This window comes from Aedes aegypti, chromosome 1 (genome assembly GCF_002204515.2).
Source record: "Aedes aegypti strain LVP_AGWG chromosome 1, AaegL5.0 Primary Assembly, whole genome shotgun sequence".
Taxonomy (NCBI): Eukaryota; Metazoa; Arthropoda; class Insecta; order Diptera; family Culicidae; genus Aedes; species Aedes aegypti.
The window spans coordinates 137,149,848-137,171,501 of NC_035107.1; the positions used below are offsets into that span (position 1 = coordinate 137,149,848).

At 35.5% G+C, this 21,654-nt stretch overlaps 1 protein-coding gene and 1 long non-coding RNA gene across 2 annotated transcripts in view; one reads left to right on the forward strand and one right to left on the reverse strand.

Moving 5' to 3' along the window:
• The window catches only part of LOC5564066 (E3 ubiquitin-protein ligase highwire), a 156,762-nt gene that overhangs the window by 108,126 nt on the left and 26,982 nt on the right, over positions 1–21,654 (forward strand). Inside the window, 8 exon segments of the mRNA XM_021848352.1 lie at positions 14,418–15,270; positions 17,351–17,939; positions 17,999–18,090; positions 18,623–19,048; positions 19,106–19,254; positions 19,312–19,599; positions 19,661–19,839; positions 19,910–20,056. Of these exon segments, the coding sequence (XP_021704044.1) occupies positions 14,418–15,270; positions 17,351–17,939; positions 17,999–18,090; positions 18,623–19,048; positions 19,106–19,254; positions 19,312–19,599; positions 19,661–19,839; positions 19,910–20,056 (2,723 nt within the window).
• On the reverse strand, positions 3,102–4,197 carry LOC110677265. The gene is made up of 3 exons (XR_002501071.1): positions 3,846–4,197; positions 3,411–3,760; positions 3,102–3,332 (listed from the first exon to the last, which is right to left on the reverse strand). It is a non-coding gene; the product is annotated as an uncharacterized LOC110677265 (long non-coding RNA).

Here is a 21,654-nt window from a genome sequence, read left to right on the forward strand (position 1 = left end):
AATCAGCTGATTTCAAAAGACAAAATTATTATCAAACTTATCACAAAACATCACAGAATCATTTTTACTGATAAGTAACACATAGTGTTCACCATTTCAAGGCTTTTTATCTCAGTAAAATAGCTCTTGATCGCGGTATGAACCAACAATATTACTGAATTCTTTTTGTAGCTATTTGGGATGAATTTTTTGCCAACTTCGTAAGCCGTGTCCCTGTTGACGCCTAACTAGAAACGACGTTTTAAAGTTTGTTTCAAAGATTTGTTGTGACAGATTGAGCCCCAGACAACATTTACAGATTCAATATATGGCCATACAAATTGTGGGCGTTGTTTATGTAATTGAGGCCTTACATTATTATGTTGAATAAATTAGGGATAAATAAAAAACCCTAAATTTGTGAGGAACAAAAAGAAATAGTATAGATGTAAAAAATGTAAAGTTTTTTTTTTACACCCGATAGGTTGTTCCTAATTTTGCTATAAAACGTATTTTTTTTTAGATTAACTCCCAGTCTAAACTGTTGGCTCTTCTGCCAGACACATAGAGAAGTGCCACCATATAATAGCTATATAATATTGGAATCCTCACACTAAGAAAAATGTACACGTTATGGTCGTGTGTTTAACTTATAGATTTGCGCAATGAGGAAAACCACATGACTTATTGGGTAGCTATATGGGTTTCGTCATTGACTTCACGGTATAATAACATGTGTATCAACATTAAGTTGTCATGTGAAGCAAACATGAATGTCTAATTATTAAATCATGAAAACCTACTGATTTGCTTATTAGATTCGAAATGTAGTGGCTTTAGATAGCCATGTGTGACAGAACATGAATCTGAAAGAAGAAATATGGCGAAGAACTCTTGCTCCCCAGAATATGGATTCAAGGCTCCTCAGCTTGTTGCAAGCTCACTTGATCGTTTTTTTTTTCGTACAAGTGAGTCAGCAATAAGCGGGGCGCCATAATTTGGGAAGCTCAGGATTAGCATATTCCATTTTTTTTTTTCAAAAACCAGGAAAATCTGTTATTGGAATCCGATTTTTCGTCTAAACCATACATTACATTCCATGTTTTTATAAAAAGGTAGAATCCTCTTATATCGGACAACTTCTCTAGTGAAAGAAAAATCGAATTCACAAATTGTCATCTAACATTTCCAGCTTCAAAATTTGCTTCTTATCATTGGAAGCATGATGATGACTGTCGTTCGACACGAGGTCCAACCGCAGTTCACTTCAATATGGGTTGATTACAAACAATTTAGAAGTTTTGAACATGGAAAGCGATAGCAAAACTCGACGATTTCATCATAACAAACGCATTTCGCAAATCGAATAATTGACCATCTGGAACATGATGATCATGACACAAGCTAACCATAAACAAAACACACTGAATCCGTGTTGGGTGATGATCTATGCGTCCATAGGTTGACGCATACGAATCTGAAGGGAAGCTTCAGGAACTTATGTGGAAAAATATGGAATCCCTGTTATCAATCCATGCAGCAAAACAAAGGAATTTAATGTGTAAGACACGAATTTTGCAAGAAAATCACTGCAATGGACGTTCATGAATCGATTCATAATTTTAAGCACACAGATCGAACGTGTGAATTTTTATCAGTGCAGTAAAGGCAGTCGAAGAGTCAAGCATTTACGAGTTCTGCCATCTAGATCTAACGATTGTCTGATTACACTACCTGCTATCATCCTCCAAATAAACATGCTCCAGAAGCATATAAATCCACAAATTCAATGTTCACTAGGCCCGCTCAGTACCAAAATTAAAAATCAAGCAATGTCGTGCAGATTCTTGAAATAGTTGGTTCCGGTTCACCCCCGGATATAATTAACGTTGTCTGAGACAGTGTTCTAATAAACATATGAACTATATAGCATTTAATTGTAAAATAATTGAAAGTAAACAACTGATTCATAAATCGTGTTCACATTGATTCATATTTGTGGACAACTTTTTTGCCGATTCATAAATTGTTGTTTAAGACAATGTTCAAATAAGTGAAAATTTGAAATGTTTCTATTAACTTTAATGATAACATTGTGCATTAACCCTCTAATACCCAAATTTTTATTTTCGATTTAAGTATTATTTTTTGTTATCTAAAATCATTCTAAACACGTTTTGGCATTTATTTATTTTTATTCGCAAATTTTTAAATTTTGGTTTTTGATTTTTATAATATTTATTTTTGAACATCCCTAGCTTTTTTCATTTTTTCTTGAAGCCTTTTCTAGTTGTTGATTTTTGGCAATTGTTACGGTATTTTGAAAAATATTAAATTTTTAATTTTTTTTCGGAGCATATTTTATTTTCCGTATAACTAACGGAAAAACAGGTTTGAAATGATTTTAATACCACCAGGCTCTTCGTTTGTGATAGGTTAATCGTAGAAAAATATAAAAGGTATGATTTTTTATTTTACACGTTAAATGAAGCCCAGGCATTTGTAGGTTATGTAAGAATGCAATTTTTCAAACAATTTCTAAAAATACAAAAAAAGTTTCAAAAGTCATAAAAAACTTTTCTTATATGCGTGTTATGAGTCAAGGTATAAGCCAAAAATAAAATCATTTTGATTTCCGAGCTACGAAAAAATACACAAAATTCCAAAGTGTACCCCGTCTAAAGGCGGGGTTGGGTATTAGAGGGTTAACTACTGGTATATACCCCACTTTACCATTCGGCATTGGTTTCATAAAAAAATATTGTTTAGTTTGCTCTATATAATTTTTCAAATTCAAACAGAGCCTTAAATGATTCATAACTGTAGGACCAGTGTACGTGACAGAAGCACTCATCTACCAGATTGTGAAAAATTCTTATGAAAACTTTTTGGAAATCTTTTACATATCCAGGAGGTCAAGTATGTGGGACTCAATGATCAGCCGCTTTATATTAAAACGATCTTCAAGAATCTCTCATTTTCAGTTTCGCCTCTCAACGTGTTTTCCAAATGGTACAAATTTCAATACTTTTCCGTCATTAAACATATGTTCCGCATCTACAAGTGTAGCATACAAACAGTACACTATACAAACGAAATTCCAATCAGAATAAACACAAAAGTATGGTATGTCATTCCCATATATTGTATGCGGAGTTATACAGATTGCATGTATAGGTGGTATTTTTCGTTCTGTTCGCTTAGGGTTCACTGAGTTTGTATGGTCTACGGCACGGTCGGGTCGGACCTCTGAGAATCAAAGCCCAAACAGTCCGCTTATTATTATGCACCGGCCCATTTCTCTCGTTCTCCACATCTTTCGTCGGGCAATTACCTATTTGGTTACATCAGGCCTAGACAAGCGGACAAGTTGTACGATTATCACATTTGGATGAATCACGCTGGCCTATACCAGTTTACCGTATACCTACCAACCTTCAGACATACACACAGATAGAGCAGGCAACCAATTCTCGGGGATTGTTGACTTGATTGTCGGTTTCTGGCATCTTTTGTTGTTCGATTTAATCGACAACGGTTTGGAGAGGCCACAACAGGGAGCCAGGTCAATCAATTTCAAACCGTTCTGATTTTCATGCTTCAAATGCGACTGGTATTTGCATAATAGTCTTATGTGGTGATTCAATTTCATACATATTTGGGAACATCATTCAAGGCATCGGACTATTATACGAATCAACCTAATTAGATACAATACACATCTGAATGACTGTGTCCATCGAATCGTATTAATCCGGTAGAAATATCATGACCCTAGAAGCTGTTACACATATGAAGAAAAAACGAGAAGATAAAAAAAACTAATGAATGGATTTCTCTCTGCAGTACTGCATGGCTTTACACACTTGCCCTTTTTGTGTCGGGTCTCTGGGTGCACTTGTCGACGACGAGTTGTTCTCCCTTTCCACGGTTGTTTTATATATGCTTTAAAAATCGTGGAGCACTGGGCAAAGTCTAGTGAATGGGTAAAACTGGTTTTTCTCTGTTGCTGGCAGGAGGAAATTGTAGTTCAAAATTTACATAAACATTGTTCTACGAAAACTGTGTGTGAGAAGAGAACTGATCGAGTCTTGTTTACACTGGTTGATTGCATAAAAAGACGTTGGATACGTTCTTTGTGTCAGACCACGTTGATTGCTACTTGTGGAGAAAGTGATAGCTATTACTCTCGTTTTAAAAGCTTACGTTATAATTCAATATTATGTAAACGTGGGGCTGTAGCTGTCACCATGAAGCAAACCATTGAACATTTACTACTCGTTGTGCGGAAAATTCTCGCCGCAACGATCTTGAGAACGCTCGTTGATCTCTAGTAGCAACAAATTGTTTTGGTGTCTTCTGTGCAATTATTCCAAATTGTTCGAGGAATGATCGCGTGGAAGTCAAGGTGGGAAAAGGAAATAGGAAGAGGTTTCTTTGAAAAAGGAAATCGAATAATCTAAATGAGAGCATGTACCTCTATACCATAATGGGATCAAACATCCCATTTGAATAGACACAACACCAACCAAAGGTGACTTCCTGATTTTTCCCAAAACACAAACTTCCTTCCATGACAACTTTGAAGATGCAGAGGTGATCTCGGTCTCTAGTACCAAAAATCTTCTAACTAACATTCCGTTCGTTTCCCGATAGCCGTGAGGATGCAACTAACCTCGTTATTGACTTTCAAATTGGGCTCCAAATCCAATGACGCAAAATTAAGATCTCTGTGCAATCAATCACGCAGTAGCAACTACGAGTTTTAGGTCATGCATGGGATACGGGTCATGATCTTATGGGATCCAAACTACTGATAAAAAGTATAATTGGATTGATGACAGCCGAGATAAAACGATGGGTGGAATTTGTGCGACATATGTATATAACCGAAGTGCGAGTTTAGCAGTCAAGGGGTTAGTTTCGTTTGGCATTTAGGCGCATTGTGCTAAGGCCTGAGATCAGGAACATTTCTTGATGAATGTTTCCCAATTATGCCGTTCAGCGATGTCTAGTGTGATGTTTTCTTCAAATAGTCCAAAATACGAAAGGCTCGAGTCGGATTCGGTTTCAAAATTTAATATTTTTCGGATTTGGGTTCGGGTCGGGATTGGAAGTCTTAAAGAGTATTGTATCGTAACCCATTAATGCCCATTTTATTCGATCTTAATATCATTTGACGTTATTAAAAAATCTATCTAAGCACGTTTCGTGTAATGATTTATACTTATTTGCAAATTTATAGAATTTTGTTTTTGATTTTCTAATTTTTATTTTTGAACATCCCTATTCTTTTTCATTTTTTATAGCCTTTTCCAGTTATCGAATGAATGAATATTTTAACTTTCACGGTACTTTTGAATATACGAAAATTTTGTTTTTTTCTTGAGCATATTTTCTTTTCCATGTAATTAACGAAAAAAAAATATTTTCAAAAATACAAAAATGTTTAAAAAAAAGTCATAAAAACATTCTTAATTTGCATGTTATGGGTCAAGATTTAAGACAAAATTAAAATAATTTTGATCTCGCAGCTATGCAAAAATACAAACAAATCCAAAGTGTACCCCGTCTGAAGGCGGGGTTGGGTATTAGAGGGTTAAAGAGTTAAATTATATTCTTATTCTTATAACACGACATTGTTAAGTCAACTATTTCGCTCTGTTGATTGTATAAACCCATCATTCGATTTTGATTAGACTCAATTTGTTCGGTGATGATTAGTTGAAAATTAATTACGATTTCTCAAATGCTGAGAAAGAGTATACAAATTCAAACTGTATAATAGGTTGGGAGCACCAATACGATGCGAAACAACTTTGCTCACGAATGAGATCATAGCGCATTAGCGTCACAATTTCATGCATTCTAATTCATAAGATGGAAGAGTCCAATCCAATTTAAGAAGAGCATATAACAAAAATTACTTTCGAACTGATTCAATACGTTCTTCATGCGTTTTCATAAATGAAGACATTACATTACAATACTACCAATACTCAATTGAGTATTGTAGTATTGATAATTTTTCACATATCAAATCCATCACAGCAAGCGTAATCGCAATAGCACCATTATGTGACCGCCAATTTCATCAGCACGATAAGAAATGTTTTACAAACTCGCACAAAATTTTGATCAAAAAAACATACACCTCTGATTTTTTTTTCATATTTTGCGTAAAACTAGCTCAGCTTTTCAATGATGCAAAAATAAATTAAAATCAGTGTTTGCGAACACCATGAAAATTCAGTTTTTCTGATAAAATCCAATATGGCGGCCAAATATTTTTGGCTTTTTGGCATTGAATAAATTTTTACACAACTATTTTTATCAACTTTAAACTACCAATATGATCGATTTTCACCTGGATATACTTACCTACGGTGATTGTTACTACTCGCAATCGATTTGGTTAAAAAAATTAATTACAATCTGATAACGAAATTATCGTTACATCGTTATCTATTATTCGATCTTAATATCATTTGACGTTATTAAAAAATCTATCTAAGCACGTTTCGTGTAATGTTTTATACTTATTTGCAAATTTATAGAATTTTGTTTTTGATTTTCTAATTTTTATTTTTGAACATCCCTATTCTTTTTCATTTTTTATAGCCTTTTCCAGTTATCGATTTTTGACAATCATGAATATTTTAACTTTCACGGTACTTTTGAATATACGAAAATTTTGTTTTTTTCTTGAGCATATTTTCTTTTCCATGTAATTAACGAAAAAAAAATATTTTCAAAAATACAAAAATGTTTAAAAAAAGTCATAAAAACATTCTTAATTTGCATGTTATGGGTCAAGATTTAAGACAAAATTAAAATAATTTTGATCTCGCAGCTATGCAAAAATACAAACAAATCCAAAGTGTACCCCGTCTGAAGGCGGGGTTGGGTATTAGAGGGTTAAAGAGTTAAATTATATTCTTATTCTTACAACACGACATTGTTAAGTCAACTATTTCGCTCTGTTGATTGTATAAACCCATCATTCGATTTTGATTAGACTCAATTTGTTCGGTGATGATTAGTTGAAAATTAATTACGATTTCTCAAATGCTGAGAAAGAGTATACAAATTCAAACTGTATAATAGGTTGGGAGCACCAATACGATGCGAAACAACTTTGCTCACGAATGAGATCATAGCGCATTAGCGTCACAATTTCATGCATTCTAATTCATAAGATGGAAGAGTCCAATCCAATTTAAGAAGAGCATATAACAAAAATTACTTTCGAACTGATTCAATACGTTCTTCATGCGTTTTCATAAATGAAGACATTACATTACAATACTACCAATACTCAATTGAGTATTGTAGTATTGATAATTTTTCACATATCAAATCCATCACAGCAAGCGTAATCGCAATAGCACCATTATGTGACCGCCAATTTCATCAGCACGATAAGAAATGTTTTACAAACTCGCACAAAATTTTGATCAAAAAAACATACACCTCTGATTTTTTTTTCATATTTTGCGTAAAACTAGCTCAGCTTTTCAATGATGCAAAAATAAATTAAAATCAGTGTTTGCGAACACCATGAAAATTCAGTTTTTCTGATAAAATCCAATATGGCGGCCAAATATTTTTGGCTTTTTGGCATTGAATAAATTTTTACACAACTATTTTTATCAACTTTAAACTACCAATATGATCGATTTTCACCTGGATATACTTACCTACGGTGATTGTTACTACTCGCAATCGATTTGGTTAAAAAAATTAATTACAATCTGATAACGAAATTATCGTTACATCGTTATCTAGAACCAAGTCATTATCAAACTTGAGTGAACCTTAAATTTTCCTTCGCAGGGATTTAGTTTAACTTTTAGAAAATCCTTGATTCAAAATATTCTATAAGTGAAAAATAAAAATATTAAACAAGTTTAAATATTTTATACACTGGTCCCACAGTAATGAATCATTTAAGGCTCTGCTTAAATTTGAAAAATAATAGAGAGCAACATAAATAATATTTTTTGATGAAATCAATGCCGAATGGTAAATTGGGATATATACCTGTAGTTCATGCACAATGTTGTCACAAAAATTATTGAAAACATTTGAAATTTTCATTTATTTGAACATGTTTTAAAACCACAATTTATGAATCGGCTAAAAAGTTGTCCACAAATACGAATCAATATGAACACGATTTATGAATCAGTTGTTTACATTCAATTATTTCACAATTAAATGCAATATAGTTCATATGTTTAAAAGAACACCTCCTCGGACAACATTAATTATATCCGGGGGTGAACCGGAACCAAGCATTTCAAGAATCTGCATGACATTGCTTGACTTTTAATTTTGCTACCTAGAGCGGGCCTAGTGAACATTGAATTTGTGGATTTATTCTGGAGCATGTTTATTTGGAGGACGATCGCAGGTAGTGTAATTAGACAATAATTAGATCTAGATGGCAGAACTCGTAAATGCTTGTCTCTTCGTCTGCCTTTACTGAGGATTCCAATATTATATGGCGATTATATGGTGGCTCATTACGCACGTGAAAAAAAACGATACTCCATGACCTCTGATTTTTTGGTTTTTTTAAAGTGTGAATACCTTTTACTTCTCCATGTGTCTGATAGAAAAGACAACAGTTCAGCCTGAGAGTTAATCTAAAGAAACTTACGTGCAACATAAGTGATCATAAAATATGACAAACAATTGATATTGATATCGATTAGGGAGGATGCACATCATTTCTTTTGCTTCCCACTCGTTGATTTTGGTCCTTCTGCAGAAGCAATACTCCGTTTTTATAGCAAAATTAGGAAGAACCTATCAGGTGTAATTAAAAAAGTCTTTAAATTTTACATCTTACTTTTTGTTCCTCACAAATTTAGGATTTTTTATTTGTCTATACATTATTCAACATAATAATCTTTTAGGCCTTACATAAACCACGTCCACAGTTTTTATGGCCAAATAAGACCATAATCCTCCTAAATAACAAGTACTGGCATCAATTATTCGTAAACATATACTGTATTTTTTGAAACATTTAAGCTAGTTTAAAAAAATGTTTCAGGTAGTTTTTTGATTTTGTTGGTATGGGGTAACATTGATCATCCATCTAAATAATGATCGGTAATTTTAAAAATGTCGTATCTTACTGAAATCATGTCCCTTGCAGCCGAATATGAAGTCCAAACTCTTACAAGTCCCTTACTTTTTTAGTAATTTGAAAAAATTAAAAACTCCTTGAACCGTTGAATACGCCTAAACAGTCTTCAAAGATCATCATTGCTGCACAGATATTTTGAAAAGCATGCTTTGAAAATATCAATGCTATGCATAGGATTCGCGCCTTTTCAATTCAATTGCTCCTGTGCTCACTTGATCAAAAATAATGCATCATTGATTCAAATCATTTCAACGCAAACTGCATAATCTAGACCTCGGATTGCCAGCCTCGGTAAGCATAAAAACAACCCCTTTGAAAAATAGTGGTTTTCAACGAGCTTTCAATCGGAAACAACCTATCTAAAGGGCTATATAAACAGTATCGTAAATAAATAAAAGTGTTGTAGGTACCACCATGGATGTAAACTTAAACCTATATGTGAATAATATCATTCGTTTAAATATTAGCTCTTTCTATGAAAAAGCAGTTTGATGTAAAAGGTCAATTTCGCTAGTTGAGGTCATTTATGTCGCCAGTATTCTGCTGGTTATGCAGTATTAGCTTATCATAAAATAATTCAGAAACATTTTTTCTATTGGCAAGAGGCAATCTATATGTTTAAAAACGTTGCAGGTCAGACTTAACCATTCGGGCATAACAGAACTTGCTTAGCGAATACAATTGACTTAAATAGGGAAACTTTCGATTTGTTTGTTTAATTTGGAGTAAGAATAGAGCTTGGTTTTTAAACTATCAATACTTAAATGATTTGGTTTGGCAACCAGTCTTATGAAATCAGAAAAATTACATTGCGCCATAACGCCGCAAAATAGTAAATCGCTGTTTATTTATTATTTTATAAGACTGAATCCCAAATTAATGCAAATAAGGTTAGAGCAGAGGCATATATTACAGGTAAAAACTTATTTTTCGTTATGATAGAACTTTCCCAAAGATAGATTTATTGTCATTAATCATGCGATAACATATTATTAAGTATTGAATTACAATGTGTCGAACAGGGTCCATTCCATAAATCACATGCAGATTTGTAACGATCTATACCGCGATCCAACAGCGCTACAGAGTTGATGCTCCAGTCCGTAAATGACGCCAATGTCGAAAGAATGCATACATGTATGATGAAACATCACATCATTTTCTTCGGGAGCATTTGAAACTGATTGCCTATAATATAAAAAGATTAAACTAACATCTTCAAGGCTTTTTGACAAATCAATTGAAACTCAACAGTAGCTTCAGGAGAATCCCTTTGTTCACACAAAATAGTTCACCTTTTAGAGTAGCAGGGAAATTTTCAACTGGGTACTGAAAAAAACATTGTTGGTTGCTAAGCCTACCAACAATGTTTGTTATCCTCCTGCAGCGTAGTGCGCTAAGTCGAAGAAGCCACAAATGATTCAGATAAATGATGCAGTATTTTCACCGAAATGATTGGAGCAAATCAAAGCCTTGTTGGATTGGAAAATAAGGATCGTGCATTCTCTTTCTCCTTGTTTTATGAATCAAAGCAACGAAATGCAAAGGCAATTTTGAAGACTGCGCCTAAAGGTATGCAACTTCCTAAGGAAATTCAGCATTCTTTATAGTAATTCATTAATTTAGATTAGTTGAACATACTTATGAGAGCTTTGACTATGGAATCATTTTCAGTGAAGCTATTTGAAGTAAAAATCGTATTTTCTTTGACCGTGTCGCTTGCAGATCTCATGTGAGACACGAATCTTCGGTAGTGTAATAGAATTTGATAGAAATCGTTGTTTCGAAAAGTTTAAAAGTTTTGCGTTTGAATAATCTTAATTTTCGCAAAAACCATAATTGTTATTACCTTATGAATATAAAAGAATGAAGATGCTTTGAAAATATCCCATCAATAAATGTTGAATCGAGCCGTTTTTATCAATGTTACCCCGGATTACGGTATATTCAAATTCCTTTTCCACAAAAAAAAATTGCATATTTTATGTACGGTCCCAAACCACTTTTGCTCTCCCGTAACTAAACTGTACATTGGGAATTATTTGAAACTAAAAAACATTAAAAAAAACTAAGTACTAGTAGTTTGAACGCTGACTCATAAATTGTGACTGGTGTGTATATTTCCCACAATTTATTGATCAAGTATTTTACTCAAAAATCTCAGCCAAATCCGTATAAATACGCATTTAACTCTCAAAGCTATGTTTATTAAGTCTATAAATGTTGTCTGGGGCTCATTCTCTCACAAAAAATCTTTGAAACAAACTTTAAAACGTCGTTTCTAGCTAGGCATCAATAGGCACACGGCTTACAAATTTGGCCAAAAATGCAGCTAAAATAGCTACAAAAAGAATTTAGTACTATTGTTGGTTCATACCGCGATCAAGTGCTGTTTTACTGAGATAAAAAGCATTGAAATGGCTGAACACTATATGTTGCTTATCAGTAAAAATGATTCTGTGATGTTTTGTGGTAAGTTTGATAATAATTTTGTCTTTTGAAATCAGCTGATTCATAAATTGTGGGTGATTCAACTGCGTGGGGTGACTGTATAAAGAAGTCCTAGGTGGGCGATGCATTAGACAAAGTTTGAGAGTATCTTGAATTACTGTTAGCTTCTAAATGTCTTAACCCTATCCCGCCCATGACTTGTTTTCATGGCTAAAAATAGAAATGTACATTTTTGCGCCAAATCGTAGAACAAAACCTTGTTTTTGAACTATGAATTCGTGTTCAAGGTAACTTAAAATCAAATATAAGGTGGTGCTCTGATGCACCAACAGGAACTTAGAGTACTTTATGGCACCAACGTATTTTTTCAGATGAGCTTCCTTCCAACACTTTTGTAATTGTCGTTTCTTATTTTTTCATTTACCTAACTCGTTACATGAGTATAATCCAATTCTTCGATGTTTTCTGGCAGTAGAAGTACCGTAACCTGGATAACTTTAGCTTCATCATTGCTCATATCCAAATTCTTCACTTCCGTTTTATCTCCTTCGGGACAATGATAAAGTATCGTACGCTGTAATATCTGTATAATATGTAATATAGCGCTTTAATACATAGAGTCTGTATATATTCTGCTTACAATACGATTCTAATTTTGAACTTACTTCTGGATCTAATCGATTTCGTAGTACGCTTAGAGATTTTCGCTGTTTCATTAGTAACTTCGTCAAATCCATTCAAAGCATCCGAATCTTCATCCAAAAATCCGATAAAATCACTTTCTGCACCGCTTTCGGAAAGACTTGTCTTATTTCTTGACGATTTTTCAGTAAAATTTGTAAACTGAGCTGATTAAAACAATTTCGATATTACGCTTTTTTGTGTGCCGTGCGCCCAGTGGTGCATATGTGCACCATTCAAGTTCCATCAAATTCAACAATTGCGAAACTAAATTGAGCATTTGTGAACATATGTTAGAGCAAATAAAGAGTAAATCTATTGGGGAATATTTTTATTGCTACCATGGAAATCAATTCTCTTTGTTATATCAGGCTTTGATATAATGTACTATTTTTCGACCAGTAAAACCCATTCCTTCATACATAATTTTCTTAAAGAAACATGTTAAATGTGTTGGCATCCCTAAAATAAGGCATTAAAGTGAAAGAGGAGATGTGTAATTATGAAGTAGCGTGAAAACAATTTAATTTTATTCGTTATTTTTCAAGATACAAAGGTTGGAAGTTTTGGTGCTCTACAGACACCATGAGTGGGAGAGGGTTAAACAATCTTAAACAAAGTAAAGAAGATTAGAAGAATAAAAATTGAGCATTTCATTACTCTTTATTTAAGGCTCATGAAGCATATAGAATTACGAAGCCGAATAAATTTCAACATTATATATTATGTCACCATCGTAGCTTAGCTATCTATAATAGTTTTAAAAATCGATCTACTCGATGTCTTCACCCACATAAACGAGTCAATAAGAATTTCAAAAGCTAACCGTTACTATATATTTTCTTCATCATTCATCCAATTTACAGCGTTCTGTTGAATAAGTTGTAATTGCTAAATAATGAATAATGGATTCATGCATGAATTGCATCTAGAGATCATCAGCTGCATCGCTGAGCACATTTTGTGATATACAGAACACAATAATCTCTGGTTTGCATATGATTGTGCTTAGTATGCGCTAGTTTCACCAACGCATCTTTGGATCTATAATACGATGGTATCTTAAAATCTTATTGTCCCCAAGAACGTAGTTTTTGTTTTGATAACCTATATCATACATGTAGTAGCTCTTTATCAATCCTATGCAATAAAAATACAACTTACTGGTTTCCTAACAAAAAACATGATAAAAGTGATAATTCGTGGTCCTCAGGATTTTTTTTGAATATGCCCATTGGAGAATTGCTATATAGATCAAAAGTAACGATTAACTGGAAGTGCTGGTGAATACCATCAGGGCACCAGTATCCGCTCATGTCCCTATTTTTGCTAACTACTTAGCGTAAAAATTTATTTTTCGTGTCAAAACCCAACAATTTTCGCACGGATATTCAACTGAAGTCGTTTGACATTATTTTCATTTGAAAAAAAATATTCTTTATATTGAAAACACAAGACCTCGTTAGGAGGTATTGGATCACTAGTATTTTTGTATGTTCCAATAACCGCTCATACAAAAAATAAACAAAATTTTGAAGAAATGTCGATTTCAGTATACAGCCTTCTTTATTGCAGTAGTAGCTATGTTTTAACCATAAAAAATATCAGGATAAATAACAAAATTCGAAATAATACCATTTTTAAGTAAGTTCGTCACGAAATCTTTTTACCGTGAGCGGAAATAGGAACAAATCCAATATTTTTTTTCAAATTCTTTTTACTTTGCCTATACTTGAACCTACATTGTGACATTAGAATAGTATTGATCGACACAATAATTATTTTATAATGAACATTCGAACACATAACTTCTCTTGAATGAGCGGAATCTGGTGCACTGATGGTATATTAGTGCTATTGAAAGGTGTTCCTTGCCAAACATTTTGTAGATTACTTACATAATCCTTTTTGAAACTCTGATTAACCTTTGAAAAGATACTTGAAAAAATCACGAAAGAACCTAAAATAATCTCCACAAAAATATTTGAAGAATTTTTTATAACAGAAATTTGTGATGTTTATTGTGAAGGAATCCCAGGTGGAATATGTTGTTGGTTGAAGTCCCAGTAAAAAGTTCATTCATAGCTCATTCATTTCGGTCTTATCACTATTATTAAACCATCATATTTTTTCGTTTATTCACCAGAGAACAAAGTTACGAGAAGCAATTCCTCAAGGATTTCATCTACGTGGCGGCCGGATCTCCGGGAGCTCGATTGGCCGCATGGCTTCAGCCCGAGTCGCGTCTGGATCCCAACAAATGCGAAATAAAAATGTCCCAAGAGCCGCTCCGCTGCGGATGGCCTTCCCACTTCATAATCGAAACACGCGATCAGTATGGTGATGAAATTTTCGTACCGGGAATCAAGGTAATTAGTTGCCTCGTTTGCAGGCGTAGGAGACACCAAAATGTGATGACCAATTAAAACAATATTTTACAGATTGAAGTGAAAGCCACGCTCGGTAGTAATCTCATTTCCGAAAGCAACCGTAAACTGCACATAAAGTCACGGAATGATTCGCTTTATTTGGGGGGTGCCACCTTGCCACCGAAGATCAGCTACGAGTGCACCTTCAAGGAGAAGGAGAAAAGCTGCTTAAAAGCAATAACCGCAATGAAACCCTATCAGCCGTATTCGTTTGAAGAGTTGCGCTATTGCAACTCGATCCAGAGCAAAACCACTGAGATGCTAACCGCAAACGATTTAGGAAACAACACCTACGGTGTGTTCTGGACGCCAAGCGTCCCGGGAAACTACAGCCTAACGATCACCATAGACGGCGTTTGTGTGGAGGAGATTTACCGGGTGGACGTGATCGACGCCGGTTTGCCACCGTTATCGCAAGAAACCACACTGAAGAAGGTTCAACCACCGACTAAGCTACGCAAATTTATTGCAAAGAATTCTGCCGGCTTGCGGGTAAGGCTGCACCCTACTCTGCAGTCGGATCAGATCGGAATCGTCAAGCTGAACGGTATTGTTTCGTACATTGATGAGGTAAGCCATTTACGAAAAAATCTGTCAAAACGAAATGCGTATTGATGCTGATAGGTTGTACGTTTATTAAAGATTAAGGAATTGCAACACGTTTGCATATAAATATTTACCTTTCATAACGTTGTTACATCATTAAATTTTCAGACAAATACGTTATTTTCAAAGTACAGAAACGATCAGACGCGAATGACCTGCTATGGTTAAAGCGTCTATAATTCAAAAAAAAGTACAGATTTAAATCTTTAAAATGATTTACCCGTTTTGTTGTAAATCAACAGTTTGGTTTTTGATTACTACTGTCACTACTAAAACTATCAGATAGTAATGGAATAAAACTATTGAGTATCGTAATGTGCCATAAGTGATGCATCTCTATCAATAATAATTTGATTCATTGATCTAGTCTCTGAAAGCATTGAATTATTGAATAATTATTATGCCCAGACCTTGCAAAGTCAATCGTTTCCCAATTCTGGTGGCATGCGTTCATTATCATTAGTTTTGGGCTGTCTATTAATTACATAATATTTGGCTGTTTTTACAGTCCAGGAAATTTTCTGCCCGAAAAGATCCTAAGCCAAATCGAGATTTGATCCCAGACGTAATGTTGTTAATAATAATACACCCGATTCTGTTTTTGCACGGGGGATGCGTACCGGGCAAAAAAAGTTTTCAGTTCAAAATTTCAAAAACCGTGCAAAAAAAGTAACACCATTTCTCGACGTTTCATGCAAAAATAAGGTTTTGGCAAAAAAAAAATGTATGAAAACTTTTTTTGCACGGCCGTGTAAAAAAAAAAAACCGTGCAAAAATAGAATCGGGTGTAATCCAATTAGCCTGTATGCATTGGTATACACTCAAAATAATCCAAACGTCATTGTTACGTGAAAACATACGTGATTTTTTTCCATCGCACTTTCCACGTAGCTCTTACGTTAATCATAGGTAGCCCAGAATGAACGCATGAACTTTTGAACTTCGTCCATTCCACCGTCGCTAAACGTAAGAGCTACGTGGATTTTCCGGTAGCCTTTACGAAGCGTTTCAATAGGACCTAGATGGTTTTGCAATAAATTTAACTGTAATAAAGACTTATTTCTAATAGGCTTTGGAAGAAAACTAATTCCCAATGTAAACAAACTTAAAAGATTGTGATATTTTTATTGTCAATCTGAGCATTTTGAATCCTGTCCCCAATTTTGTGAGTTTGGTCTGCCTTGTTGTAGCCTTCGCGTGCTATAATTGATAGAGGTTATAAATCACGTATAAAATATGAAGTAAAGCAGGGATTCTTCGGTATTCAAAGCATATTTACCTTGAAATCAATCTTACACAATGTTTAAAGCATCATCAGCTTTTGAAGTTCTTCAAAAATCAAGCGGGCGCCATCTTAGGATTTGAGCTCAACACCGAATGTACGTACACTATGCCAATGTCAAAATGAACTCAGACACCTACGTGAATTCCACGTGAGCGCAATAGGTAACCTCAGTAAACATTACCGAGTCAGTATTTGGTGGTTATGAATGGTTTAGTGATCTTTATCTTAGTCAGGTGAAGTGGAGGTAAAATGAATTTGGAATGATCTACGTGATTTTTCACGTAGCAATGACGTTTGGATTTTTTTGAGTGTAATTGTATAAAAAAATAAATGTTGAAAAAAAAATAAACTGTTTGACTATAGTAAACATTACACTAAAATGATAGGACCAAGAATACATTATTCAATCATCAAAAAAAAAATTTTTTTTTTTTCGTTCAAATTTAACACGTCAATCATCGCGCTGTTGTATTTTGTACAACACTGTTGAAAAAATCTCGCTTTTCGTGTACAACTGCGGCATGGTGGTACTGACGGTGGCAAACCGCGCGACGACTGGAAGGTTAAAGAAACCCTCATGAAAATCTATCACCATATTACAGATGGGAAATGCAATGTATTAATAAATTTTCGTGAACGTTGCTTCGATTTTGAGCAAAAACAAAACTTGAAAATGTATAAAACAATGATGGTTATTTTCATGTTAAATCCGTTTAGGTATGTTATAAACCGCCACCATTTTTTTTTTCTCAAATTCAGATGGAAAACGATGATGGCCTGTGGGTGCGCTTGTCAACGGAATCGATTCGCGAGCACTGCACGTCCAGTTGGTTCCCCACCGAAGCTTGGTGCTTGCAGTACAACCAACACCTAGGGAAGACCTTGCTACACCCGATTCTGGAGTCGAGCTCAACCAAAGCTTTGATGGAACAGGTAGATCAAAGCAGTCCCACAACTTCTGATGCTAACGAAGAAAATGAGAACACTATTGATTATTTTGATTTTATGAAGACGGATCGTCCCGGTGATGAGGGACCTGGGTCTGCAAATGGCGAGGAACCGGCCACTGTCAAAATGCTACCGATCACTGACGCGTCGGAAGACAGTTCCGGCAGTGCGCCCAACATCAACATTGCCAACTTGAACCAGTCTAACATCGGGGCTGCCATAGCGGGGGTGGTCGGCGGAGGCGCCAAGAAGATGCAAGCCCTTCAAAAGTGGCTCAAAGGGGATAGCTTCGATGAGAATGACTCGCCGAGAAAGCGTAGGAACGATGGAGGCGATATGAGAGCAAATGGCAATAGATCATTCGATCGAAGCAGAAGTGTTAGCCCGGAGATATTCTCATGTATGTCTAAATTACTTAAATGTAAATCGATATTTCTTGTTAACTATTATGTTTTTCAGTAAGACGATGTGATTCTGCTAGTAGTACTAAATCAGATGCTTCGAAAAACTTAACGCCCAAAGCAGCACTAAAATCGGATGATATTACTGAGGTGAGTAATGTTTGTCATAGTTATTATTATTATTAAGTGCTTTATCAAAGTGGCTTATCGTCCTTGGCTAGTTTTCCATTTTTGCCATTACATAGTCACGAATTGTTTAGTTTATGATGTAAGCTAGTGTGACTTCAGAACAGGTGAACAAAAGAAGATATGAATGTTAATGCTCAGTGACCACTAATAACTAATTAACTAATAACTAAAGACCACTAATAACGCTTTTAGATCTTACAACCTATACTCTATATAGTCTATGAAGGACTTTTGGAAGTCTTCGACATATTAAGAAAACGTTCATGGATTACTTATTACGCTTGTAGATCCTATGACCTATATTCTAAACCCTAGAACATCCGTACATCTCTATACGATATTCCTTTTACTTATATAAATGGTTAAATAATTGTGTCGTTTTAAATAACATGAACTAATTACTGAATACGGCTTATGATCCACATTTCTGGGGAAATGTGTTAGATTACATACATTTTCACATGAGCATATTTTTTTAAACATTCTGTTTTAGGATCGAAAGTCAACGGAAAACCTATCGGTTCCCGAGACAGGATTTGCTTCGGCCATACCGTTCAACAATAAATCGTTGAAAATAGAATCCAAAGAGTTGCCCAAACGAGCGCTTTCTCCTTCGATTGCGGAAACTCTTAGAGCGGTATTTTCCGCTTTCCTATGGCACGAAGGTTTAGTTCATGATGCCATGGCGTGTGCATCGTTTCTTAAGTTCCACCCCAGCATATCGAAAAAGGAAAGTGAAAACATGCCTGTAGGGAACCCTCACGAAAACCTGCTTACCAGGGAGCAAAAGGTTCTTCAAAGACATTCTGTAGAAATATCCAACGCTGGGTCATATCTGAATATAAGGCCGTCTACCCTGGAGACGCTTGCAAAAATTGGGAACTGCTGTGTTCATAATCGGAAGCTGCGTAATCGGAATGTAAGTCATGAACTTGTTTTCCCGATCAAACTAGTCAATCATCGCTTTTCATTTCAGGCGGATATCTTTTCTTCGAAGGACGGCGAATACCCTCAACCTAGTGCATTACCGCCGGCTCTCCGTTGCCTTGTATATGTATGGGATCAGCTGTGCTGCAATTTTATTCATTTGGTGGAAACCAATTCTAATGATAAGGAAAATGATTTGTAAGAATCTCTATTCAAAGGTTCCGAAATAGATAAAAACTTGAATCTTTTTTCCAGTAGCTCTCTGAAGTCGAACAAATCGGGTGAGGAGAAATCCTCAAATGCGCCGAAAGTACCCGGACAGAAAAAAGTGGAAGATGGGTGCTGGTGTGAGCTGTGCGACGTGTTCTTGCCCATCCCCGTGACCTACCATATGCGTATCGTACATCCTGGCTGTGGGAAGTACGCAAAAGGAAAGGGGTACAATTCTATCGGTGTGTATTGCGAGGGATGGGCCGGAAACTGTGGCGACGGAGGTCAAGGTGTCTCCAGTTGGTATCTGATGTGCGAAAAATGCAGACAGAAGTAAGTATTCCTTGTATGGCTTTCTAAAACTATTTTATCAACGGTCTTGATTCTACTACAGATATGTCAATTCAGCGAAAGTTTCCAATAATGTGAATTATAATGGTGCAAGTAATAAAACGGAAGGAGGATCAAATGTTTTGATAGGTTTTGGAGCAGAATCAACTATTCCTTCGGAACTGTTTACGATCATGAAGGAAAACTCTTTTTTCTTGTTGGAGTTGAATTCCTACAATGGAGGTAGGTGCATTATTGCAATCATAATCCATGAGTGGGAATCTTAAAAATAATAATAAATCGTCTATTTCAGGTCTCATTAATAAATCTTCCAATAATGCATCTGATGGTGCTGCTTTACAAGAGCAATCCAGTAATCGATATAAAACGGGGGATCTGAATGATTCGTATGATTCAAGTTATTTTATTGAGGACAAAAACATCAATTGGACTGGAGGAGGTAAGATATTATCTGTAGTTTAGGTAGTTATCGTAATAACGCGCTTTCATACTGTTTTAATGTGACATGTTGAAAATGAGACAACAAGAGACGTCTCATAGAAACCTCATATTTATGGCCTATTGCCTGTTTTTGTGATGTTGAAAGAAATTGAATATGTTCTTATCTTTCAAAAATAAGAGACAAACAAAATATTTCAAACTGAAGAACCTTTCTTCGCATAATTGTTTTGAAGAAAGGAGCATTTTCATCAGTTATTGAACGGTGAAAATGAAAATATAGCGAGAATTAGGATGAATTTTGATGAAGTTGGTCAAACTGTGGACCAACCGGACATAAGAGAGGTTAAAAAGGCTGTCAGCGAGCTGAAGAACAGCTATATTCGGCGTACAAAATACTGTTGCACATACTATTTAATAAACTGAGACCACTCGAGGAGTCCTCCTTCGGCGAATACCAACCTGATTTTCATAAGTGCCACTCGACAACGGATCAGACGTTTACCTTGCAAATGATCCTAGATAAATTCTGGGAGGATAACTTGCAAACTCACCATCTGTTGATTGATTTCAAGGCAGCGCAGGATTCAGTGAACGAAATGAGCTGTGTCAAATGGTTGTGCTACTTTTCCCCGAATGTCGGTTCCCCGAATGTCGTTTCCCCGAATGCCTGTTCCCCGAATATCCCGTTTCCCCGAATAACCCACTTCCCCGAACAGTTTTTGGCAATCATAATTGTCATAACTTTTTACTTTTCAGGTAAGTGAACGTACTGGTCATCTGATATGCACCCTTCTTTATTTGATTGGCGGTTCTTAGCAGTTTTACCGTCCTCAGCATTTTTGGCAATAGGTGTATAGTCGAGAAAGACCAAATACCTCCTTCTTTCGATTGCCTATCGTTCTTTCTAGTTCACCATCTTGCTACTAAAAACTATTAGAGCTCCTATTCGAACAGTACCACTTTTCGGGGAACTGGGTCATTCGGGGAAATAGCATTCGGGGAGAAGGGTCATTCGGGGAACTGGCGTTCGGGGAACCGACATTCGGGGATACGACATTCGGGGAAAAGTAGCACAATCGTGTCAAATAATGTCTGAACATGGTTGTTCGGCGAAACTAATTAGGCTGATACTGCAACGCTATTACTACAACGATTGCAGATGAGGTGTCAACCTCGTTTGTGGCGTTAGACGGATTGAAACAAGGCGACACACTTTCGAATTTACTGTTCAACATTGCACTCGAGTGCTATTAGGAGATCTAGCGTGGCACTATCATCACACGGTCCCATATGCTCCTTGGCTATGCGGACGATATAGACCTTATTGTAAACGATCGCAAGTCAGGGAGGAGGCCTTCGTGCCTCTGAATAGGGAGACAGCGACGATAGGCCTGACCATTAATTCCACCAAAACAAATTACATGGTTGCAGGCAAAGATAAAGGTAGGGCTAGTGGTATTAGTGCTGAGGTAGTGTTTGATGGGGATGTGTTTGAAATTGTTAAAGAGCAACTTGAAAACGGAAACAAAATGTACCAGGTGTAAAAAATTATTCTTCCGGTGGTTCTCAACGGTCACGCAACGTTGAAAATATTAA